At 43.3% G+C, this 25,444-nt stretch overlaps 1 protein-coding gene across 10 annotated transcripts in view; it reads left to right on the top strand.

The window, feature by feature from the left end:
* EEF2K (eukaryotic elongation factor 2 kinase) overlaps positions 1–25,444 on the top strand; it is a 44,258-nt gene that overhangs the window by 14,446 nt on the left and 4,368 nt on the right. For 3 of the 10 annotated variants that reach the window (XM_037910471.2, XM_037910470.2, XM_037910472.2), the window contains exons 3-17: positions 3,027–3,127; positions 4,724–4,784; positions 5,719–5,756; positions 9,703–9,874; positions 11,077–11,226; positions 13,318–13,450; positions 14,251–14,378; positions 14,900–15,095; positions 15,409–15,476; positions 16,153–16,230; positions 17,084–17,146; positions 18,508–18,642; positions 20,146–20,334; positions 20,814–20,938; positions 23,648–23,826. In XM_037910471.2, the coding sequence (XP_037766399.1) occupies positions 3,027–3,127; positions 4,724–4,784; positions 5,719–5,756; positions 9,703–9,874; positions 11,077–11,226; positions 13,318–13,450; positions 14,251–14,378; positions 14,900–15,095; positions 15,409–15,476; positions 16,153–16,230; positions 17,084–17,146; positions 18,508–18,642; positions 20,146–20,334; positions 20,814–20,938; positions 23,648–23,826 (1,816 nt within the window). Of the gene's footprint in view, positions 1–3,026; positions 3,128–4,723; positions 4,785–5,718; positions 5,757–9,702; positions 9,875–11,076; positions 11,227–13,317; positions 13,451–14,250; positions 14,379–14,899; positions 15,096–15,408; positions 15,477–16,152; positions 16,231–17,083; positions 17,147–18,507; positions 18,643–20,145; positions 20,335–20,813; positions 20,939–23,647; positions 23,827–24,511; positions 24,855–25,444 lie in introns of those variants that run through there. The other 7 variants (XM_043523592.1, XM_043523591.1, XM_043523590.1 and 4 more) reach the window with 6 other exon arrangements.

Raw genomic sequence — 25,444 nt, 5'->3', positions numbered from 1 at the left:
TGCTGTTGTTTCCATGTATATACAATATATTGAGCCCAAATCTGTTATGATTTTGAGTTTGATCCTGCAAAGTAACATCAATTCCCATTGAGCCTGATTCTGTTCCCACCAACTGAATGGCAGATTCTCCAATGGCAGATTCTCATTGACTTCAAATTAATGCAATTCTTCTCAGGATCAGACCCCTCAATCTTTCTACCAAATAATGTCTCCAGTGCTTTAGCCTGTACTTACATATGCTGTTCCATTGACTTGAACAGATTTGTGCACAGATACTCTAAGTTGTATTTTACTCCGGAATGCACATTTTGAAAAACAGCTTCTTCTAGGTATGTCTATATTGCAGTTAAAACCCTGTGACTGGCTCATGCCAGCTGACTCGGACTCTGGAGCTTGGGCGAAGGAGCTGTTTAATTGTGGTGTAGACTTTTGGGCTCACGCTGGAGCCTGGCTCTAGGACCCTGCAAGGTGGGAGGGTCACGGAGATCAGACTCCAGCCTGATGTCTACATCGCAATTAAACAGCCTGGCAGCCTGAGCCCCACGTTGGCTGGCACAAGCCAGCTGCATGTCTAATTGCACTGTAGATATATCCTAAGTGGGAAAGGCATATTTTTCATTTATCAAAAAAGGAAGCGCTTAACTGATCATTTTTCTTAGGTACATTTTCCTATTTTAATGTTTCTCATGTACTCTTTAGACTAACACACAGCAACAATCTAAGCATGGCTCTGTGGTTGACTGTAGTCGAGTAGGTTAAAATGGAACCTTTCATAGTAGATTCTGTAAGACTTTTTTTAAAACATGGTATTTTGATTCATTCTTTTATACTTTAGAAGAACTGATGCATCTCCACCCATAGAAATCACTGAAGCAGAACATCACCTTTAAGAATTTTTTGTTCTTTGTAATTTATCTTTTTTTCACCATCATAAATAGTCATTTACTTTTACAAGTGTGTACGTCGTTTTTTCACATTATTTCCTATTGTTAACAAGAACAAAGAGGATGTTAGAGTATTTTTATTTCATTTATATTTTCTAACTTGTCACCCTTGTGTAATCTAAAACCCAAGAAATGTCATGCTTGCATAATTGGTGTTCTTAATGCTGATTCTCTGTTTTGAAAACCAGAATACAAGTGTAGGACTCAAACCTATGAGGTGCTGAGCACCTTCAGCTCCCATTAATTTCATTCAGTACCTCTCAGGGGCTCTCAGCACCTTCCAGGGTGAAGTCCATAGACAAGGGCATAAAGCCACTCTCCAAACAGCACAAAAAGGCCAGTTTTCTACATACACCCCATGACCACATGATTCCTTGGAAATTATCAGGTATATTTCAGTGAAGCATAAGGGTGTGTCCCTGTTTTTATTCAACTTGTTCCTGTACATAGCTTACAAATGGAAACTCCCATGTAGCTCATCAGATCACGTGACATCAAGCAGCCCCACGTTGTCATGTGTCTGATTTCATTTAATGTGTTTTGTGTATGACTGGGTTTTATGGGTGGAGAAGGTGGGGCTTTTTATTTGCTTTTAGAATATGCTGCTTTGTAATAGAATGGACCTGTCTGTTGAAAATGTAAATTATTTTATAAAGGTCCCTGCTATTATACAATATAAAGCATTTGTAAAGGAATTTCAGTGTTAATAGATATTTGTATTGTAATTGGTTAGCTTTTACTGATACTTAGTTTTAATTTTTTTTAGAAATTATTTTTAAATATTGCAAATTCAGTCGCAGAAGTGATAAACCATGCTCCAGAAATCAGTATTCCCTACCACAAATTCAGATAGGAGCTGGCACAAAGGACCCCGGCTGTCAAGGTGCTGAGTGACTCTGGCAAGGTGCTGAGCACCCTTTACTCATTCACATAAGTAGTGATTGAAGGTACTTGGCATCTTGCAGAATGCATTCAGCACTTTGGAGGATTGGACCTCAGGGGCTCTGGGCATAGTGTAATGTGAAAATGGGGGACAGGATAAGTGTTAAGAGAAAAGCATTTAGAGTGGCTTGTGGAAACAACTATCGAATTTTCAACATATGCATTTTCAGAGTTACTGTGACTTGACAGCGACTGAAATAGCTACTTATCTGGAACTATAATAATCATCCATTTTCCTTACATAACTACTTTCTTCTGCTTTTGCAGCTTGTGGTGAGCTCAGTTTTGAGGCCTTGGTTTTTGCAAAGCTTTTTTTTCCTTGATATTACTGTGCAAAGCAGGCTTGTTCTTTACTTGCACTGATAGGACATGTTAGTTCCAATTAAAATATAATTCTCTTTATATAAATTTCTCTAACATTAACATTGGCTACTAAATGTGATTGCAGATAGCTGCTATAAACACTGAAAATTATAAAATTACTGCATTTTGTGCAGGCTATGCTCAGTTCATATCTGTGTGTATTAGACCAAATTCTCACTTGGATTTACAGTGGTGTAAATCAAATCAGAGTCTGGTGCTTTACATTTCTGTGCTTTTTATCATTGCACTTGAAACTGTAAAATGTCGAATGGTGTTTTGCACCCAACCAATACCAATTTGAGCAGTGGTATCCAAGCAGTGGGGAGCACCCTCCTAGAGGAACATTTAGGGGGCGGGGCCTAGGCCAACCCCCATGGCAGGTGGGGAGGGGGCATCACCCAGCCCCACTCCTGGCCCCCACTGTGGCCCCAACTCCAGCCTCGGCTCCCAGCCACAGTTCCCAAGGGGAGGGCATGTACAGGATCCGTTATGGGTAAGGGGGAACATGGCGGAAAAAGTTTGGGGACCACTGAATTAGAGAAAGGGAAGGGGAATGAAACTAGAAAATATGGCTCTCATCCTTTAAAGAGAGAGATGCAGGCTGGTCCGTGAACCCCCACCCCAGCTCATTGATTCAACGAGAGCACAGGAGTCTGCCTGTATCTTTTCCATTAGAACACTGAGGTCCAAAGGTACAGTAGATAATGTGATTATAAAGTTTGTAATCATTGGGTGGTTGTTCAATACAAATAACCTGCTAGTTTTTAACTTCTCTAGGAAGCCTGGAAACATGCCATTCAGAAAGCTAAACACATGCCTGATCCCTGGGCAGAATTTCATCTTGAGGACATTGAAACAGAATATGCCACACGTTATAGGTCTGTAGATGTTTCTACTTCTAATAGTGATGTTAAGCAGATACCATTGGGTTACATGTATATATTTCAAAGGATTATGTTCATTTTTTCATACAGTCTGCATAATTATCTAGGTAAATAAGTGCAATCAATATCCATGGCAAGAAAATTTCATTTTAGACACAAACTAGCATTTATAAAGACTATACTCACTCAAGAAATAGTGTAAAATTTTAGAATCTCTCCCACTTCAGCCATGTCTAAAAGTTCCAGCATTGCAAGAAACAGACAGGAAGTAAATGAGAAGGCTGTTGCTGATTGATTTATAAATATTCTGTAGAATTAATCCAATAAGGAAAGAAACAAAATCATTATGGCATTTGAAGCTATAAACAGTTCTGCCTGTTTGTAACACTTTGTGCCTTTCCTGAAATAGCAGTTTCTTTATGTGGACGTGCAGCAGTGCTCCATGAGGCTGGAATGTAAACCCTTAAAAGGAACAGAATAGCACAGCATAGTATATCTGCTGAAACCAGTCCTGGCCCCTGACCTGCATTTGGTGCTTTGGGCACATGGTTTCCTAAAGCATTTACACTGCACAGCCATGAAGTGTTTTGTGTCTTTTGTATGTTTTGAAATTTGAGGAACTGACATTTATGTACTACTCGTGCATTTTTAATAATGAAAGTGCTGCTTTAGGGTTACTGAAATAGCCCAATAAAAAGAGCAGGGTCTGGTTTTGCTTCCCCTAAAAGCTGTGCTGTACAGGCTATCGAGGGAAGTAATTTGTAGATAGAATGGCTGGGCTGGCATGGTTTTTGAGGGTGGAGGAGGGAATCTATCCATGCTGGTCAGGAAAGGCAAGCTAGAAACAATTGTGTGTTATGGATACAACAGTTTTGATTCTTAGTTAATCCATTCCTGTGCTTGGGAAAGGGATGAGGACAGGAGGCGCAAAACCACCTTTGTTCTCCCTATATTTTAGGGTTGTGCAGAGGCATGCCCAGCTCCTGGTGTAAGATTTAGTAGCCTCAGGGTACTCTCATTTATGCTTTGCTTCTTAAGGCCCCCTATGGACCTTGGGAGGCAGAGAATATCCATAATGTAGTGCACTCAGGTCGTGCCACCATCATGCCTCCAATCCACCCCTATGCCAAGACCTAGGAGCAGGGCTGGTGTAGAGATCTTATGCAGCTCTGCACCAGCCAGGGAGGCCCCCTGTGCAGCAGATATTCTCGGAGGACCATTTCCACCCTCTTCACACAGCAAGAGCAGCCTGGAGGAGCTTTAGCATAACAGCAAATCAGGCACATTTTGTAGTGTGGACAGGGTCTTAGTTTCTGCTGCAGAGTTGACATGGGCTCTGGAGTAGAGGGCTTTTTGCTGGCCAAGCCACAGGGTGGCCCTCTGAGGAGGCCATTTGCTAGTGTTCTTTCCTAAGTCGTATGTTGGCAGCCATGTAGATTTGGAGAGTGGAGAGGCTCAGAGTTCTGTAGGATAAAGCAGAGAGGAGAACCTTACATCAACTCCCCAGTCAGCTAGGATCAGGTGTGACACGGGGGAAAGTCTTTGGTTCCTTGTGCATTTTACTAAGAGGTGTGAATTCTAATTTTGCAGGTACAATGCAGTTACTGGGGAGTGGGTCGAAGATGAAGTTCTCATCAAAATGGCTTCACAAGTAAGAGCACATTTGTCTCTGTTTTTTCTGTTAATATTATTAGTAGTGGGGGTATTTATTAGTTCCTTCTTAATATAGACTAAGCTAGGGGAAGGTGCCTAACAGAGGTTTTTAACAGGCTTCCAAGCCTCAGGATCTTTCTCTTTTTTCATTTTATTCCTCTGCTTTTCCGTTAAGGGTCTGTGCACAGTACCCTTCCCTTCACTGGAGTAGAGCAGCATGTAGGGGCAGCTCTTCCCCAGACCAGCAGCAGCTATGCAAATGCCAACCATAGACAAGTGATGTGAGGCATACACTCCCCTCCCTGAGTTCAGCATGCTGCCTCCTCAGCACTCCCTGCTCCTGCTGGCACGGGTGCTTAGGACTTTAACCCACAGCCTGCTGCCTGGCAGTCTGGCCAGCCTTGTTTTTTTGAGGCTTCCAGATAATTCCTGCTCTTAGGGAAAAAACTACCTGAGTATTCTGCTGATGAGGGCAGGACCACCATCACCTGCAGCTTAAAACAAGGAGTCACTTGAGAAGTTTTAGGAGCTGCTTGGTACATGTTACTGCAGAAGTGCGCGTATTTAGAGTGGTGTCAGTCTGCAGGTCACATTGGACACTCAGAGCTAAATTTGGGCTTGAGAATTTTGAAGTCAGAAGTTTTGGGCAATCACAAAAAAGTGAACTCAAGCCTGGACAGATATTTTGAATCAGACCTTAAAGTGCAAAAACCTATATGCCCCAGGTGCCTTTCCCCAAATTCCCCTTCCTCTCTACTTTGAGCCAATTGGTTACCACCTTCCATTTCAGAGAAGGATGCATTTCAAGCTGTATTGTATGTGGGTAATTTGTGAGGTGCATGGGTATCTTGCAGGAGGAAAGGGGCTGTGGAAATATCAAATACTGTTAAAGATTAACTTTATGGCAGTGACTGTCTTTGGATTTTTTTCAGCCCTTTGGCCGTGGAGCAATGCGGGAGTGCTTCAGAACGTAAGCGTCCACTGGCTTTTTCTTTTTGGCCTTCTTGTAGTATTTCCTGTCATTGTGAGTGCAGCAGTTTGAATGTAATTGTTCTCTCTGACATGGGGGAAGGAACGCAGGGAAAGAGTAAAATTCCCTGCTGGGTGAGAGCATGGCTGGGTGGAGAACCACATTACAGTCCCAGTGTGTGGGCCAAATTGTGCCTGGCCTTTGCATGGATGTGCAAGGAAAGGAGGATGCACGGAACTCCTAGCTATGCTCTTTCACAGAGGCCAGGCACAACTGCAGTTGTTTCTTTCTCCCTGTATCCTGCCGGGGTACTAGCCACAGCATAGGGAACTCCACAGAAGGGACAGCATGCTGCATTCTCCTAAGGAATAGTAGCGTGAGCGTGCTTGGGGAATGCTGGGAGATGAGGCATGATCTCTCCTGGAGCGCTCTTGGAACAGTAGCTGTGAATAGTCCCAAACAGACATAATCAGTTGCTTGATACTTAGATCCATAAAAGTTAGGGCTGGAACTTGCCTCTTCCACCATCTGCTGTAGCTCAGCTGCTCACACAAATGTTCCTAGAACAGTGGGTTACCAGTTTGCTGGAGCAGTCCTGAATGTGATGGGACTACAGTGGTCTGCAACTCTTGGAGGGCCAAATGCAGGCCCAGGGGTATGCAGATATAAGGGGGAGGAATAGCTGGAATCAGGTGAAAGAGATACCAGAAATGCCCAGTTCTACCAGAAGCCTATGCTGCTGAGAGTTAAACATGAATCAGACGCTAGAGAATAATCACCATGACTGTGTTCTAAGCAAGGTGGAACTGGAAGAAGAAGAATTATTCTTCCCAGTAAGTGAAATTGCTGGATGGGGAGGGTTTCTCTTTGCTCAGCGAATGTTTGAGGATACAGCTGTATGTACCAGCACCTTGCAGTAGATCAGTTTGCACTAGAAAAGAATCTCCTCCCTTTCCAGTCTCCCGATGCCAAAGTCTCCCCTAGAAAGTCCACATGTGCATGCTTCAAGCAGCTCCTCCTTCTGTCTGACTCCTGGATCCAGATGAGTGGGATTTAACATCTGGTTTCACTTATGGGGAGAGGGAGAAGCTTCTGAATGGTAGCAGCCCAATGTATTGAATATCCTAGTAAATAGGACAAAGTAACCATTAAGCCCTCTACTTGGGCCTGAATGGATTTAGAAGCAATGAAAACAGTTTCTGTTCATGCAAAACCAGATGCAGTGTTAAAGCAACAACGCTTAGTTTGTCCTGTTTGCTTTCAGCTCTTGTTTGTAAATGACCAAATTCCTCTTTGTGTCCCTGGCCCAAGATACTGTAATGACACCATTATGTCATTACCTCAAACTTTTGTAGTTAAACAAGTTTCACGTGTGTTTCTTTAGCTTCCTTTCTTCTGGATTGTACAGAGTTCATTTACAGTGGTTCGTTGATATTTCTCATCCATGAGCCTCCTCCTCTTTTATGTCCTTGTGACTCGGGGGGCTCTCTTCTGATTGCTGTGCACTTGCATGGAGATCTGTTCTCTTTCCCCCTGCACAAATTTTCACTCAGCAGAATGGCTGCAAGGTGCTTAGCAAACAGTGGAGAGCGCTGGCTGCAGGAGAGCACGGGAGCTGGCTTCTCTTTGGAGGAAGAGATTGATTCCCTGGAGAGCCAAGCTGCTCTGAAATCCTTGTTGGAACTCTTAGAATCTTTCATTTTTGCCTGTTTACCCCTTCCTTTGAGGGCCTGTGCCATAGCCACTGTCTGTTTGCCCCAGCAGGGGTGTGCTGGGCTCCCTTCCTGGGCAGCAGTCGCTCTCCAATATTTTCGCTCTGCACTACTTGGCAAGTAGGCGATCTTCTCATGGGCTCCCCTCTACTCCCAATGTCTTGGGAAGGAGAGGAGGTTAACTGGCACTGCTTGGTTCCCAAAAGTGTCATTCTGCAGGTCACCAAAAAAGGTTCTTTGTACCATTGCTGACCACTGGTCATAGTTTGAGAACCACCGGGAGCTAGATGGACACGACTTCAGACACTGCTTTACCTTTCCCGCCTCCTCCTCCAAACTGCTGCTGCTCAGCCCCAATTTTGCCAGGGGCTTCTGCTTCTGGTCTGTCTTCAGAGCTTTTGTCATCATCTCTGCTAAATTAAATCACCCAACAGAAAGATCATGTGCACCTTCTTTCTCCCTAAGCCCCATACGAATAGGCAGAGCACGCCCTATTGTTGGCCTGCTGGCAGAGGTGAAAGGAAGCCGGTACGCCCGGGTACGGCATACCGGCAAGAGCCTGTGCGTTGTACCGGGGCGGATCAGCTTCCCCAGGTGGCAGTTTAAAGGGCCTGGGGCTCCCAGCAGCGCTGGAGCCTCGGGCCCTTTAAGTTGCCGCCAGAGCCCTGCTGCCAGAGCCCTGAGGAAGCGGCGACGGGGCTCAGGCGGCGATTTAAAGGGCCCGGGGCTCCTGTCGCAGCTACTGACCCAGGCCCTTTAAATAGTCGCTGGAGCCCCATTGCCGCCTCCCCAGGGCTCCCGCAGCTGGGCTCCGGGGATGATTTAGGGGGCCAGGGGCTCTGGCCACTGTTACCGCCCCAGGCCTTTTCAATAGCCACCAGAGCCCCGCCGCCGCTACCCCATGGCTCCAGCAGGCTCCGGGGACGGTTTAAAGGACCTGGGGCGGTAGCGGCTACCAGAGCGCCGGACTCTTTAAATCATCCCCGGAGCCCTGCTGCTGGAGCCCCAGGGGTCGCGGCAGCTATTTAAAGGGCCCGTGGCTCCCACTGCCGCTACCCTCCGGATCCCTTTAAATCGCCACCTGAGCCCCGCTGCTGGAGCCCTGGTGATTTAAAGGGCCAGGGGCTCCCGCCTGCTGCTACTGCAGCGGCGCCCTGGGCCCTTTAAAGCTCCGCCAGAGCCCGGGGTAGCAGTGGCAGCCAGGAGCCCCCGGGGCTCCGATGGTTACTTAAAGGGTCTGGGGCTCCGCTGTGGTAGCGGCAGCTGGAGCCCCAGGCCCTTTAAATCACCCCTGAGCCCTGGGGCTCCCAGCCGCCTCTGCAGCTGGTAGCTGAGGGGTGATTTAAAAGGCCCGGGGATGTAAAGGTCCTGCCTCTTTTGGTTGAGGCCCCGCCCCCTCCTAAGGACTCCAGAGTACCGGTAAGTCCTTTAAGGTACTTTCACCCCTGCCTGCTGGGAAAGGTGAAAGGAGAGAGTGAGCGGAATAGAGGTCCCCTAACTCAGAAGTATTGCCTTTGAGGTCTAGAAACCTATTGTTTTCTAGTTGACCTGTATTTTGGCATCCCTGCAGCCTCCCAACTTGCATTAGTTGGCATCCAGCAGTCCCTCTGCAGTCAAAGTCTTTCTTTCTTCACTCTTAAGTGTTTATGTCTTAAGGACTTCTTATATATTGACAGAGCTTCAGAGGTGAAGCAAAAGGACTCTGATCTGCAACACCTGTTCCTTGCCATAGGGTGATTGAGTAGCTACTTTTGTGTTATATAAGTAGCAGTCTACCCTTATCAGAGGAGAAAAGGGCTGTTTCCTCTCTGTTAAAGTTTTTAAATCACCTTTAATTTTCTGCAAGCCAAAGCGATTAGTTTAGAACAAGTGCTTGAAACAAACACCACTGACTCATGCATTGGTGTGAGATCAGAAGGGAAGTGAGAGGGTAGGGACAAGTACTACGTTACAGCAGCCGAGCTGTGTTTGTTCTACTGTGTCACAGGCTGTCTTTTAGCAAGTTGCAAAGCATTCATGCAAGATGCTTCTTTCTCTCTCCTCCCAGATATGTGCTCAGACGTCTTTTTCAGCTCGAATATCTGTTCAGTCTCATCAGTCAGATCCCATTGTAGGTTGCTGTTGAGGGAAGAATTTGACACATTGAATTTTGGTGTTTTGGGAGGCGAGGGAATGGGGAATATTGAATCGAAGTTCTGAGTTTCCCTTTTATCTGCAATTGGTTTGCCTTGCAGGAAAAAGCTGTCCAATTTTTTACACACTCAAAACTGGAGAGGTGCATTTAACTATGTTGCCAAGCAATACATCGAGACTGTAGACAGGGATGTATACTTTGAGGATGTCCGACTTCAAATGGAAGCAAAACTTTGGGGAGAGGAGTATAACCGGCACAAGCCACCAAAACAGGTACCACAAAGCACCAAGTGAACCAATGAGCAAGAAATTCAGTTTTTCTGTTTTAAGGGGTGAGTTTTCAAATCCAGTTCACAGGGATTGATATGTGCAAATCCCATTAAGGTCAATGCCAATTAATTGCTCAGATGAAGCCGTGTGGCCCACGCTGAGCATTTTTCATTAATTGTTTTATGGTAGTTGAATTTTAACAAAAAGTGCTGTGTGTGTTCAATATCGTTGGTTGCATTCATGCTTTCTAAGGGCATTGTATGCAAATACCTAACCTACCAACAGAGAACAGCTGAAAGCAAAGTTAAGGCATTTTAGTGAAGATTTCTAGACACGTATTCCAGGGATATCCCTGCTTTAGCAAGAACCAGGAATGCTACAAAATGTACTGCCAGCTGCAGTATATTTGTGTTTGTCTAGCAAATACTTAATAAATGGTATTTCAGAGGAGGCAAGAACTTCCCAAACATAGATGTCTGAGGAATGGAAAAAGGATCTACCAGCAATGAAAATTAAGAGTCATATTCTGGCTTTGGAATCACATGTATGGCTCTGAATTTACTTTTTGAGGAGTAGATCATGCATATCTGAGGGTGCAATAGCCCTTTATTGCTAAAGAGATCTTTCCCCCATACTTCCAAGTGATCTTCATTTTGAGCTGCAAATACACTGGCCATCAGGAGGTTCTTCAGCCTCTGCAAATGAATCAGCTAGATCCAATCACTTAAAGAGACCTGTAATGGTTTCTCTGTTGGAGGTAGGGATTTTTAAAATCACCCTGAATTTGTGAATGCTAAAAGACAAAGGGCAGGACGTCACTCCATTGCTGTAGTGCATGCAGTAGTTACTGCAAATTGTATGCCACGTCCATATGTGTGAGAGTGCGGGTGTACAGATTGTTCATACTGCACTTCAGAAGTCCCCAGTAAAAGTCAAAAATCAATGTCTGCTAAAAGCTTTTTCGAAGGATTTGTCTTTTGTTCTTTCAAGCAAAAATAGAAGTGAGTTGTTTTTCAGGGACTGCTGCTGCTTTTTGTAATTCTGCCAGCAACCCCGAAAGCACGTGACTCTCCACTCTCATTGTTAAATAAACAAATCTTTGCAACTGTTCATTGCCAAAGTTTGCTTAGCTGCAGAATTCCCATGCTTTCTTCTTGATTTGAACGGAGGGCTCCTTTTTCAAAGTTTCTTGCTTCCTTTCTCAGGTTGACATAGTGCAGACCAGCATTATCGAAATGAAAAACAGACCTGGAAAGCCCCTCTTCCATTTGGAACATTACATAGAGGGCAAATACATCAAATACAACTCAAACTCTGGATTCGTACGAGATGACAATATTCGCCTTACCCCACAAGTGAGACTTTAGCGCTGCTTGGAGTGCTCCCTGCTTGCTGCAGGGATTTACTTGGCTTTACTGAGCGATCCACTTGTTTTTGCCAAGAAAAGATATTGCAGATTTTCAAGGATGGTGCAGAATTAATGTATCCAGTTACAGCACAGGCTTTGTCATTTAGGGACTGATCCTGCAAGATTCTGAGTGCTTCATGAGGATTGCCTAGAATACTCATCTTACCCAGGCTTCAGTGGGAGTTGAGGGTGCTCAGCACCTTGGTGAAAGCATTCAGCACCTTGTAATATTGAGCCTTATTTTAGTTAGTATTCAACCTTAGCAGGGGCAGATTTTGCAAACTCAGATTTTTAAAGAAATAAAGGGATCAAGCTGTAGATTCTGAATGGTATTCTACTAAATCAGTACAATAGATAAGAACAAGGGGCCAGATACTTGGCTGGTGTAAATCAGCTTAGCTCTATTGTCTTTATCCAATTTACACCTGCTGAGGATCTGGTCCATTAATTCCAGCCTCTGAATTTTCAGGAGTTGTGTTTCTGTAGCAATAAAGCAGCTTACTCAAATAGACAAACAATCCATGTGATCCATGTAAATCTCATGGTTCTAATAAAAGGATTAAAACAAATGGTAGAAAGCACCACACAAGCAGCATTTTAAATGTTTCTCATATTCACCTCCTTGCTTGAATGTGGATGGAGGGTTTTATGTCCTCATTGGCTTTTTGCACGTTGTGGAATCAGCACTATCCTTTCAGAGTTTGGGAACAAAATGTTTCATAAGATTTGCTGCACAAAAATGTTTATCTAAAACAAACTGCATTATCCTCAATGAAAAATATTAACTAAAAACAATGGTGTAAGCCTAAAATTAAATACAGAGCCCTTCTGGAGGCCTTCCCAGGAGGTGCCAAATGTCCCAGCTGTATGCAAAAGAGCAGGATTATTTTTGTGCTTGGCACACTGTAAATGCAGTATTTAAAGAGCCCAGTCATACGTTTTGTAGTCTTAATTATGTTACTAGAGCCAGATCACTGCACCTTATAGGACAGCTCACACAAGGAGGCCCTAGAGAAAGGAAAGCTATGTGAACATGCTTACATTTCCCTTTGGCAGTTGGGGACTGGGGTCTGCCTACCCACAGAAGACACAGGGGTCTGGCCCCCAAACTCCATAGTCCTGAGATCCGGAGGTGGAGGGCTGTTTGTGTTGAGCCTCTGTGACTCCACATCCTGCTGCTGCTCTCCTTAGTTCTGTCCTTCATAATAGCGGTCTCTTAATTCCACTTTTAAAGGAGTGGGGCTCCATTGGAAAATGATGCATATCCCCTTCAGCTCACCCACTTGGCCTTCCTATTCTCGCCCCACAGCCCATCCACTCCCTACTGTGTGGGGTCCAGGCTGAAGACACCCCCTCCTCCCCTTTTCCATGTTAGAGATCTGCTTACAAAGGGTCCCCTCCCCATGTGGCTCCTGGGGAACAACACCCCCCCCCCCAGTATTTAATTTTAGGCTTACACCATTGTTTTTAGTTAATATTTTTCATTGAGGGTAATGCAGCTTCACATACAATCTGCAGAGTAATGTTCAGCCAGATAGTTTGCCAACAATAGACTGTGCTTCTTTCTGGCCTTTGAGTTAAAATTAAAGGCCACATGCCAAATCCTTCTGGCTTTTCTACACAAGCTGTCCTGTTGACTTCCCATGAGTAAGGCAACGAGGATTTGCCACCAAGTGTGGTCTTGGATTGATTCCCTCTCGGAGGGCTGTACCCTGCACTTGCAAGGGATGGACTCCGATGTAATAGGACTTTTCGATCTCTAGCTGTTATTATCCTTCTATTTACACTGGGCCTAATTCAACAGTGGCTTACTCCAACTTTACACTGGTTTATCAGGTTTATCAGCGGTGCATCAGGCCCAGGATATCCTGATGAATTGCCCTTAAAGTCTCAATGAAAAAAATAGAAAAATAAAGTCAGGTATCTTGTTGTTCTCAATAGAATGAGGATTAAGTTTCCTCCTTCACCTCCTGTTCGCCCATTTATATTGTCTTGATTTCCTTCTCCATCGCTTAATTATTTTACAATTTCCCTACAGGCCTTTAGTCACTTCACATTTGAGCGTTCAGGACACCAGCTCATTATTGTTGATATCCAGGGAGTTGGCGATCTTTATACAGACCCTCAGATCCACACAGAAAGTGGCACAGACTTTGGAGACGGCAACCTAGGTGAAATCAATAATGCTAGTTAATATTTTTATGAACGCTTTTTCTCCTTCTGAGCAGTCTGCTGAGCAGCACGAACCTGGGTATGAGGAGAGCAGGCAAACTCCTGATGATCAGAATGCGAACAACTGAGAAATTTCCACCTCCAGTGCCTGCTAATTTGTGTCATTGTGTATCGGAAGGTACCCCAACCATATGTGAAGCTCTGCAAAATGGTGGATTTAAAATAGAAAAGTTGGTCTTGACTCAGGATGCCTATTTTAAAAAGAAAAACATTTTCCACATCCTGCCAGCTCCAGTCTTATAGATTCATGTTATGTAAAAGCTTCCTGCAGGTTGAGAGCAGTAAATTCCCCGCCAAATCACTAGAATGCATCCAGCAGAGTGGATGGAGGAATAACCTTGTTTACAATTTAAGCTCTCTCATTCAGATCTGCCTAGAGTTTGTGTGAGTCTTTTGTATGGGACTGAATTTTGCTCTGTTTTTTTAATTGTTTATTGCAATATATCTTACATGCATTACAGCCAGAGCTTCTAAGATTTTAACATTTTTGAAGACATTGGTTTAAAGGGATGATAGAGAAAAGCTAGCAGAGATTTTAAAATAGAAAGTAAGTGCGTGTGTGTGTGTGTTTGTTTTGGGGTAGTTCCATTTTAGGCCTGTAGTATTTTAAAATTGAAAGGTGATCCAGAATATTGTGGCATAGCTGAATGAATAATTTGAAGGAAGGTGTTTAGGGCTTCTAAAATCTAAATTCTTGTTGATAAAATCTTTCTTCACTAAATTCTTTTATTATCCCCAGGTGTACGGGGTATGGCTTTGTTCTTTCATTCTCATGCCTGTAACAAGATTTGCAGAAGTATGGGACTTACACCTTTTGATCTTTCACCTAAAGAGAAGCATGTCTTGGATCAGAGTAACAAACTGCTTGTACGTTTCTTTGTGCTAAGTTTAAAATATAGTAGTCTGAAGCTGAGTTATCCACTACTGGTTCCTAAATTGATGCTGTAGATATGAGCATGAAACCCTATAGCATGTTCATAAAATAGATTTAAAGCACGCAAACCATTAATAGTTTCAGAAGATCATGGTGACAACAGATAATTATGGGAACAAAGATTCAAATTGCTCATTCTTTAATTGAACAAAACTCCAGTTGTTTTCTACAGGGGTTTTATTTGGTTAAGGACTGCAGAATATGGACTGTAGTTTTGGGGTGAAATTCTGGCCCCACTGAAATCAATAGCAGAACTCCCATTGACTTCAGTGGGGCTAGGATTTCATCCGTTGTGTGTTTTTCATTTGTACATACATATATGCATGCACATATATACATATATTTATAAGTATAAGCCCATTAATAAATATTTGTGTGTGTTCTTATATACACCATACTCAGAATATAGTGAAGGAAGGCGTGAGTGATAGGATTTTCATGTTCCTTTACCAAGGAATCTGCTCAGACAATTGTACGTGGCACAGAGGAAAAATGTGGCAGTAGCCGGGTGAGAACAATCTCTGGTAGTCGGCCTCCTCTGCTTTTCCGCCTGTCTGAAAATTCTGGAGATGAGAGCATGAGTGATGTGGCATTTGACTCCTTACCCTCTTCTCCCTCCTCAGCAACACCACATAAGATGGACATGCTTCGTGAGTGAGCCATCTGCCTTCTCTGTATACAACTTTATGAAAGTTAGTCTGGGGCTCCTGGGCTGATAAAAACTGATTTTAATTTTATTGAGTGTCAAGTTTTATTTATGCTAAAAGCTCCTCTTCCACCATTGCCATGTCTAAACATATTTCTGCTCAGTAATAATAGACCCAAAAATATGTCTGTATTTCATCTTAATGAGGAGTTTTTGTGAAAACCCTGTAATAGAAGTAAGATTACATTACCCAGAGCTCCTGCCTGCCACATCATCATCTGTTTCCAGAATAACAAACAAAAATTTATTCTTCTTAGATTGGCCTGTGTTCAATGAAGTGGATAACTTGGTTCACAAAGACCATGACCGTCTTGATAACCAAAGGGTAAGTGGTTTTCTGAAAAAGGATAAGTTTGCATTTGCTTCAGTAAATGACTCTTTAAAGGACTGCCTGTGGGCATCATTCAGTAAAAACAATAAAAGCTATGTGCCTGTCCTCAGTGCTGTAGAAAGCCACATAAGCTGTATGCACCAGCTGTCCATAATGAAGGGAGAACATTTCATATTTTAATCAAAAATATGACCATTTATTCTCTCTGTTCCTCTAGAAGTTCATTTATGTCCAACACATTTTAATGCAAAGTAAAGGTGTCTGTCCATTTCCTTGCACCAATGTCATCTTTCAGGGGCTTGTGCAGGCTTCTGTGGTGTGAAAGGCAGATAAAATCCTCATGGATTTTGTCTCTGTGAATGCCAGTTAGAAAAACTCACTTGAAGGAACAACTATAAGCTTTTTAGGATATTTCCGTAATCTAGGCAGGGCCTTCACAACTGAGACTGCTATTCCTCCTTAACTGGACACAAAGTATCCAAGAGAGGACACACGAAAACAAAACAAAACACACACACACACACACACACACAAAAACAAAGTCAACCTCCCTCTTGGCCTTCATTGAAGTTAGTGGAAGTTTTGCTTGAGTGAGGGTCTGCAGGATGAGACCCTTACAAGAGAATGTACTGATACTCTGATGCTGTGCCTTTATTATGGTGGTCTGTAGGACTCTGAAAATGGTGGAGACAGTGGGTGCCCCAGTGAAAAGAGAAGTGACCTGGAAGATATGGATCATCGAGAAAGGGTAAGGATCTTTATTTTGGATTTAACAAGGCCCCATGGGGTCCCCACCCCAGTTGAAGGCAGTTTAGTAAAAGAGTTTGCATTTCCTTTTCATCCTGTTGATCTGACCTGTGCAGTGAGTGAATGGACAACAATTGGAAAGACGTTCCCATATGTTTTAAAATAGATTGTTCAACTCGAATGTGTTATTGCAGTTGCTTGCAGGGAAAGAGTATTTCCAGTATCGCCTTAAAAATACTCCGTGTGATTGCATGTTGTTTCTTGAGGTGGTCTGTATTGTACTTTACAATCATGCACTGGGACAGGTTACCTGTTAGAATGAAGATCTATGAGTATGGCTCACTTTCAAAGACCACCTGCTTTCCAGGTCTGCTGCATGTTATATAACCTGAGGCATTACACAGGTTAATGTTGCAGTCAACTGTTAACATACTTGTACAGAATTTCTGTGGGGCTGTTGGTTACTCTGATAAATCATAAACTTTTAAAGAAATGTTTCCTGTCTTTAATTTTTTAAATACCTTTTTGATTGGTGCAGAGCAGAGCAAATATGACTGTGCTTAAAATGTTGTCAGATCTTTTGCAACAAAAATGTCATCTTTGAGGAGACAAAGATAACATTTTTGTCTGTCTAATGGAATAATTCAGTTTATAGGATTAAAGTTTTGGAACTGTAAGTTTTATCAATTCAACAGGTTTCTTTCGTAGATTGCAACGTAATTGGGGGGAAAACAAAATAAGTTCTTTTCATCATAGTCACTGTTGATTTTGCTGGTAAAAAAAAATTGTTCCTTAGCAATGGACGGAACACACCAGACACAAATTAAATGATACAAATCTTTACATTAACATAGGGCCCTTCAAACTGCAACCGAAGACGTGAATCTGATGAAGACAGTTTGGGAAGTTCTGCAAGGGTAAATAGAGCAGAAATCTCTGCAGACAATAGTTTACCATTCTGGCCTAATTTTTATCTGTCACCAAACTTCACATGACTACATCAAAAGTTAATTTTCTTTCCTTTCAATTGATAGGTGAAAATTATTAATATAAAATTTTATCAATGTTGTTTCCCTTTTCTAAATTTTTCAATGAGAGAAAAACATGGTTGTAAATAAACCCTCTGTGACCACTAAAAACAGTCCCTTGAGTAAACTAATGATTCTGTTTGAATTTCTCACACAATTATTATGTTTTTGTTTCCTTTACATAACAAGATTTGATTTCCTTTTTGTGCTATATTTGTTGCAATGTGCCCTAAACATGGTTGGATGATCTTTTTTGTAAAGCCTACAATTCCTGAAGAATGTTGAAATAGCTGTCGGTGCTATGCATTTTCTCTGAGATTAAAAAAACTTACCTGTTTTCACACTTTCTAAAAATGTAACTTTTAGAATAATCGATTTATTAAAGGTATTCTGTGGTTATGGAAATAAAACCAAGGTCCTATACCGAGCAGAAAAAGGAAAAGAGATTTTTGACAGCAATCAAAAATTACTTTAAAGGTTCTAATTAGAATTTCAGAGTTTTTGCAGTGTGTTTAGTTGGAGGAAATTAAAACAACTTTAGTGGACTGAAATTCTACATAAATCTCATAATACATGTTTTTCTTTAATAGGGATAATTTTGCATGGTGTTGTATTGTGCTAGTGATTCCCATCCACCCATGGTCGTGAAAAATGCAGTTTATTAAGAAGCATTACAGCTATTGAGTTACAGTTTGAATTGGACCAATCCAGCAAACACCAACACACGTTTGTTTGCCCAGGCTCCATAGCATTTTGATTGAGATGTTTTCAATTTTCCCCAATACTGCTGAGCATGAGCCATATCTAAAATGCTATTATTTAAATCCCCAGTCCAGCAAAGCACTTAAGCACATGCTTACCTTTAAGCATGAGTAGCCCCATTGACTGCAACAGGACTATTCACATACTTGAAATTAAGCATAGGCTTTGCTGGATTGGGCCTAGCTGTGGTGCCTTGTTTTAGCTGCTGTGATTTTAAGGCTGCAAAATGTGAAGGTAATTTTGTTTATTGCCTTAGTGTGCTTAGAAAGAGAGAGCTGCTTTGAGATTTTTGTGAGAGAAGTGATTATATTTTTGGGTAGGGTAACTATTAACATGCCTTTTTAAATCAGTACCCTAAATTAAAAGATTTGCTAGCAAAACAATAGCTTTAACAGAAACTTCAGTTTCTGAGGGGTAACATAGTTAAATGACTTGACACCATTTTATTTAAAATACAAGTTATAATACAAGTTTGTGGGTTTTATTAGGTCAGTGTGGAGAAGTGGAATCTCTACAATTCTTCCAGAGTCCACGTCCATAGACCATCCTGTGTTGCAGTGGAAGTTCAGAGACTCAATGCACTGGAACTTGAAAAGAAAATTGGGAAATCCATCCTTGGGAAGGTGTTAATGGTTCTTTTAATTCTGTTCTTTTCAACTTGAGAAGTATATTTTATTATTGTTTATATAGTAACAAACGCCCCCTCAACGAGCTGGCAACTGTGCAGACAGGCAAAGAGCAATGTTGATATATTCAGGAGAGTCAGTCCATAAGCCATTGGGCAGATGGGGTGGGGGCAATCTACAAAAATCCCCAATGTTTGAGATCAGTTCCATGTCCCTTTCCTCAAGTGGAGTTTATTACTGAAGAGAAGATTTTAAACAGCTCAAAATAATAGAAAATACTTGGAGTGGAATCCTTTCCCCATATAAGTCAATGGGAGTTTTGCCCTTGATTTTGGTGGAGCCAGGGTTTCAACCTTGGTAAGAGACCTTTCCCACTTTCTGCAGATGGGGAGGGGGATGACACATCTCCCTCTCCTCTGCACTCCCCTCCCCAGACAGACCTTTGTTAGCTACTATAGTGTTCCAAACTAGAGATTCTGTGTGCTAGGGCCTCTCCTGTTTGCTGCCCCTACATACAAGGCAAAAAGCCCTATATTTGATTTCCTGTAGGACAGTGCTTTCTCCTAGTCATGTGCCCTGCAAGCAAAGCTCCCTGTTTTAAAGGGCCCAAGGGCCGTAATAAGTGCACTGGGACATGCACATGCACCCCAAGGCCCAGTGCTCTGTTATAGTCCCACCAGGTCACAGTTAAAGGCACGTTGGTGAGGCAAAGTGGTGGAAGCTTCTGTGACAACTGCTGCCTTGCAGACCTGGATCTTTTAGCTCAGGCAGTAGAGACTCATAAACTACTATGTGGTCTAGCCACTAGAGGAAGACACTGTGTAAGTGGGCTTTACAGTTGCTGCTGGCCAGCCTATGTCTGTTTTATAGACAAAACAGAGCTATTTGTCCTTGGGATTATCGAACTGGCTCCCTTCACAAGCACTAAATTCACTCTCATGTACAATCACTTGCTTTCTTCACCTCCTTCCCCCTCCTCCCCCAGATACTTGTCTGCAAAGCAGTTAAGCACATGGTTAATTTTAAGCCCCAGCCCTGAGCCCCCCCCCAGACCCAGAGCCCCTTCCTGCACCCCAAACACCTCATCCCCAGCCGAGAGACTGCACCCTCAGCCCAGAGCCATGACCCACTCTTGCACCCCAGCCCTGAGCCTCCCCCCAAACCTGGAACCCCCCACCTGCACCCCAAACCCCTCATATCTGGCCCCAGCCCAGAGTCCTGACCCCCTCCTGCACCCCAACCCCTGCCCCAGCCCAGACCCTCCTCCCACAGCCTGAACCCCTCATTCCTGTCTCAGCCCTCACCCCCGCACCCCACCCCTCTGTCCCAGCTCTGAGCACCTCCCAAACCCCTCATCCCTAGCTCCATTGCATCGAGACATCAACAATTTTCTTCAACTGTGTCACCAGAAAAAAAAGTTTGAAAACCACTGCATTAGAGCCACAGTTGGTATGACTGTTTAAATTTTCTAAATAAAATGTCACTCATGCTATGTTGTAGGTCCATCTGGCCATGGTTCGCTACCACGAAGCTGGACGTTTCTGTGCGAAGGATCAGGAGTGGGATCAGGAATCCGCTCTTTTTCATCTGGTGCATGCTGCTGATTGTGGAGAACTGGAAGCCATCGTTGGGTTAGGACTCATATATTCCCAGCTGCCACATCACATTCTTTCAGAGGTCACTTCAGAGGTATAGAAATACTGAAAATACCAAAATACAAAGTAAAGCATCCTAGGATTGTTTGTGTCCTGTCTAGAATAGGAGCAGCAAATCATCCTGCCCAGTGATAATACAAATAGTATAGTCACTGAGATATCCAACAATCCCAGGCATGCATTTGGAGGGAAGAAGGGTGGTCTTGTGATTAAGATCTAGAACTAGGAACAATATAACCAGCTTCTATTCTTGTCTTTGCCACAGATTAATTTCATGGCTCTAGATAAGTTACTGAGGCCTATGTTTTCAAAACTGGCCTCTGATTTTGGGTCCTTCACTTTTTGGTGCCCAACTTGGAGGCCTTGGACCTGATTTTTCAAAAAGTGCTGAAGACCTTCAACTCCTGTTGACTTCATTTGGGGTTGTGGGGGTTGTACCTACAACTAAGGGAAGGAATGATGGAATTTTAGATGTATCCATTTTAGTATTTGTTTCTGCTTTTGCTTTCAAAGGACACAGAGGAAAGCCGAGTAAAAGGATTTGATTATTTACTGAGAGCAGCAGAAGCTGGAGACCGGCCTTCCATGATTCTGGTAGCAAGAGCATATGACACAGGTGTAAATCTTGGTTCAAACAGGTACTCTCCCTCTCTCTCTCTGTGTGTGTGAGGCCATGATTCTGGTAGCAAGAGCATATGACACAGGTGTAAATCTTGGTTCAAACAGGTACTCTGTGTGTGTGTGTGTGTGTGTTTGAATGAATAACTTGTAGGTTAGAATGTTTGATTGCCCATGCAAAAGATTTTTTTTAATTGCAGGGCTCTCACTTACTTGAGTGCTTTTTATTATTTATTATTATTTACTGAATTTTATGGAGATACTTCAGATTTACACTGGTGTACGTGAGAGCAGAATTTGGACTATAATATTATATCACCACAGAAGGGAAGAGTTACACAGATTGAGAGACAGATCCTGCTCTTGGATACTTGGGTTGCATGTCTCATGGATGTGAATGGGAGCTGTGTGTGCATATTTGAATTTGGCCCTGATATTCAAGTCACGCTGGTGTATATGTGAATAAGGCTAAGAGATTGCTGCCCCCAGACCTCAGTGTAGCTGCAGTAACCCTGGGATGCATACCCTCACTCTCCAGGGGCAATGGCTCATGAATCCACATAGCAGTCTAATTGTCCCTGCGCACTGGAACCACACCACTTCTGCTGCTTTATGGGGCACTCCTCGCCACAAAGGAGCAGGCAAGATTTTCCACTAAGGCTTATGTGGGGCTTGCACAAGCTCGCTGCACTATAGCGACTTTCCGCCTTACTTATGGTAAGGTCTGAGGCTTTCCTCTCTGAGGTCAATGGTAAAATTGCCATTGGTTTTAATGGAAGTAGGGCCAGGTCCTCAAAAAGTAAGGGTCAGTGAAAAAATGAGTATAAGAAACTGTCAGTGTGAAATGTAGTCACTTAAAAAATGAGTTAAAAGTCACTTCAGGTGAGGTTTTACCATTACATTTTCCTATTTTAAAAAACATTATTGTTCTTTCCCTGTTGCATTGTGAAAGACCCAAACAACAGGGGAAACAGACAGATTGACACAGGGGAAGTACTGAAACTTCCTGTAAACAATGTGCTCTAAAATGTACAAAGTAAATACATTGAAAAAGATAGAAGAATAATCATTTTTCTAATCACTTTCAGTCAATCATTCTAGTTACTTTTAATAATGATAGCAAAAAATGTCAGAGAAGAGTGTGATTTTTAAGTTGATGGTGTTATTTTAAATCAAGGATGATTTGAAGTTTTAAGATGTATGAAAAATGTCTTAAACTGGCAAATCTCTTTTCATGTGGCAAGTACTCTAATTCAGTGGTTCTCAATCTTTCCAGATTACTGTACCCCTTTCAGGAGTCTGATTTGTTTTGCGTACCACAAATTTCACCTCACTTAAAACTGCTTCTTTACAAAATCAGACATAAAAATACAAAAGTGTCACAGCACGCTGTTACTGAAAAATTGCTTACTTTCTCTTTTTTACCATATAATTATAAAATAAATCAATTGGAATATAAATATTGTACTTACATTTCAGTGGGCTGTATAGAGCAGTATAAATTAGTCATTATCTGTATGAAATTTTAGTTTGTACTGACTTCGCTAGTGCTTTTTACGTAGCCTGTTGTAAAACTAGGAAACTGTCTAGATGAGTTGATGTACCCCCTGGAAGACCTCTGCATACCCCAAGCAGTACGCGTACCTCTGGTTGAGAACCACTGCTCTAATTATAACTTTAAAATGGCTGGTCTCATTTTGGAGCAGTTTAATTACAACTTTTATAGCTAAGCTATTAAGCAAGCCTCTGAAATTCAGAGTTTATAATGGAAAAGGCTGATACAGCCAAAATTACAACAGGATGGCTGTGACTCAAAAATACAAGGTGTGGTTTGCCAAGAACTACATAACATCTTGTTCACTAATTTTGTATATTTTAAAATGACATAATTTTTAAAAAATTACAACATTAGATTAATTTTCCTAAGTACCAAACACACCAGGTGATGCATAAAGGATTACACCCTTCTTCCTTTTGTCTTATTAGTAATGCCAACCTTGAATGGGACATATTAATATAGCCATTCAGCTCAGAATCCAGGGAGATCGTGTGTGTGTATTTGTGATACTCTCCCAAGATCCAATCTCAAACCAAACTCTGCCCACTTGAGATGCCAAAACAAGATGCCACTCAGTCGATTGCACAGATCTTCATAATATGACCATCCCTTTTAATAATAATAATCATCCTTTTTATTTCTTATATGTTTTGATCAGCAATGAAACACTTAACAAAACTGATATTAAATTATCATTAGGCTTAAGAATTAAAATCATATTGAAATGAATGGGGCAATTCACACCACAGCTATTTCTTAAGGCTCAGACAGACATCAGTTTTTACTTGATTTGCAGTTTTAATGTTATCTTTCTAGCCTGTATGCTTGTAGACTTGCTTATTTTTTTAAAAGAAAACTGAGATTCTAGAGTACAAGAATGCAGCCTCCGAAAACAATATGAACTTGTCGAGCCATTGCAATCCATCATTTCATCCCTGTGAATCCCAAATGGATGTAAAGTGAATTTAGCCCCATTCATCATTAGGGGGCTGGATCCTGTAATGCATATTCAGTGGGACTAATCACCTGCTTAAATGTAAGCACATGGTTAAGTGCTTTGCTGGATTGGGTCAGTGTGCTCTGCACTTTGGAGCTATAGAGCTCAATCCTGCAAAGTAAAACTTCTTCATTTCTCAGGGTAACCTGTTTTAAAAATTATTTTAAAAATCAGAATCCAAGACTGGAAGGAAGCCCTGCACTGGTACAATGCTGCACTGAACATGACCGATTATGACGAAGGAGGTGAATATGATGGAACTCAGGATGAGCCTCGGTATCTGCTCCTGGCAAGGGAAGCTGAGATGCTAATGACAGGAGGGTTCCACCTGGCCAAGGATCCACAAAGATCAGGTAGGATGTTGACTTGGTCCATTCCTGTTGGTGTGCTGTGGCAGTGCCGTGTATGTCCGTTTTCCTTAATATTTGAATGAGTCTAGGTACACGTTGGGTGATGTTTAACATGCCATTGCAAAGGTCTTTGAAGGGTGGGTTTAGGGGACATGGATTTGCTGTGCTAGGCCTTAGAATGCAATACTCATCCTGAGGGCTCTAAGCTCTTTATCCATCTTAGGTTTTTATGTGCCCCCTCCCCACCTACAAAAGTATCTGAGGCACTCACTGTATTGAATGTATTTATCCTCCCCAGACCGCTGTGAGGTAGGGCAATGCTATTATCCCCATTTTATAGATGGGGAGCTGAGGCACACACAGGAAGTCTGTGGTAGAGCAGGAACTGAACCCTGCTCTCTCAAGTTCCAGGGTCTTCTGAGTCCTGAGTTGGGCATCAAGTCCCTCTCCTCATCTGCATCCTCACCCAGAAAGAATCCCACCTCCCCCTCTCACCTGAATGATCCCTAACCTTGCCCTGTTGAACACGGGTGGATCCCTGTGGAGTGGGCCAACTGTCCGCTCCAGGCCTCACCCGAGCAGGCCAGCAGCTTCACACCGCCAGCCCGGCAGCCTTTCTCCCTGCATGTAGTTATTCTGTGCTCTAAACTGGTCCCTCTCTATCTCATTTGTGTTCCCTTCTCTGTAGTAGTGGGAGATTGGGCACAGAAGAAGTGGGAGCCATTGGCAGAGAGAGTGTGCCAGGAACGGGTAGGCAGATTCAGTCAGGACTCACTGCTGGCAAGAATCCTGATTTGGTTTCTGGAGCCAGCAACTTTCTTTCTTCCTACCAGCTCCCCAAAACCACTTAGGAGCTGGCTTACTTTCAACTTATAAAACAGCTGTGTGTTAGCCAATGCTGTAGGACAGTGCTCTTTGCAATCTTTGAAGTAGGGGCCACTTTGGCAAAAAAACCTTCAATGTGAGAGCCAACCCAACCCAACACAGGTGGTTGAACACTCCGAGTTCTTTGTTGGTTGATATGGTAATATTACCATTATTGGTAATATTGCTTGGGGTCCAGGAGGAGGTATGGGGGGTGGCTCTGGGAGGGGGCTCAGGGCTGGGGCAGGGACTTGGGGTGCCGGAGGGGGTATGGCGTGCGGGCTCCAGGAGGGGGTATGGCGTGTGGGCTCTGGGAGGGGGCTCGGCTGTGGCAGGGGCTTGGGGTGTAGGAAGGGGTATGCTCCCTGCCTGCCCTGGCCCCACGCCACTCCCGGAAGCGGCCAGCACGCCCCGGGAGGATACGGGGCGGGGAGCAGAGGTCTCCACACGCTGCTCCTGCCTGCAAGCACTGCCCCCGCAGCTCCCATTGGCTGGGAACTGTGGCCAATGGGAGTTGCGTGGGCGGTGCCTGCAGAGAGGGGCAGTGCGCAGAGCCACATGCCCCCCCCAGGGGCTGCAGGGGCGCGTTGGTCCCTTCCAGAAGCAGCGTGAGGCTGGGGCCGCCCGAAGTAAGTGCCGTCCCTTCAATGGGCAGGTTCTGAATAGCTCTTCCACCACCCAACCTGCAGCCTCCTGGAGCAGCCCCCCACACCCTCTCCTGCACCCCAAGCCCCTGCCCTAGCCCTGAGCCCCCTCC

Source organism: Chelonia mydas, chromosome 10, assembly GCF_015237465.2.
Source record: "Chelonia mydas isolate rCheMyd1 chromosome 10, rCheMyd1.pri.v2, whole genome shotgun sequence".
NCBI classification, from domain to species: Eukaryota; Metazoa; Chordata; order Testudines; family Cheloniidae; genus Chelonia; species Chelonia mydas.
Note: the sequence above shows the minus strand (reverse complement) of the source record. Positions and strands in the feature narration are given on the sequence as shown.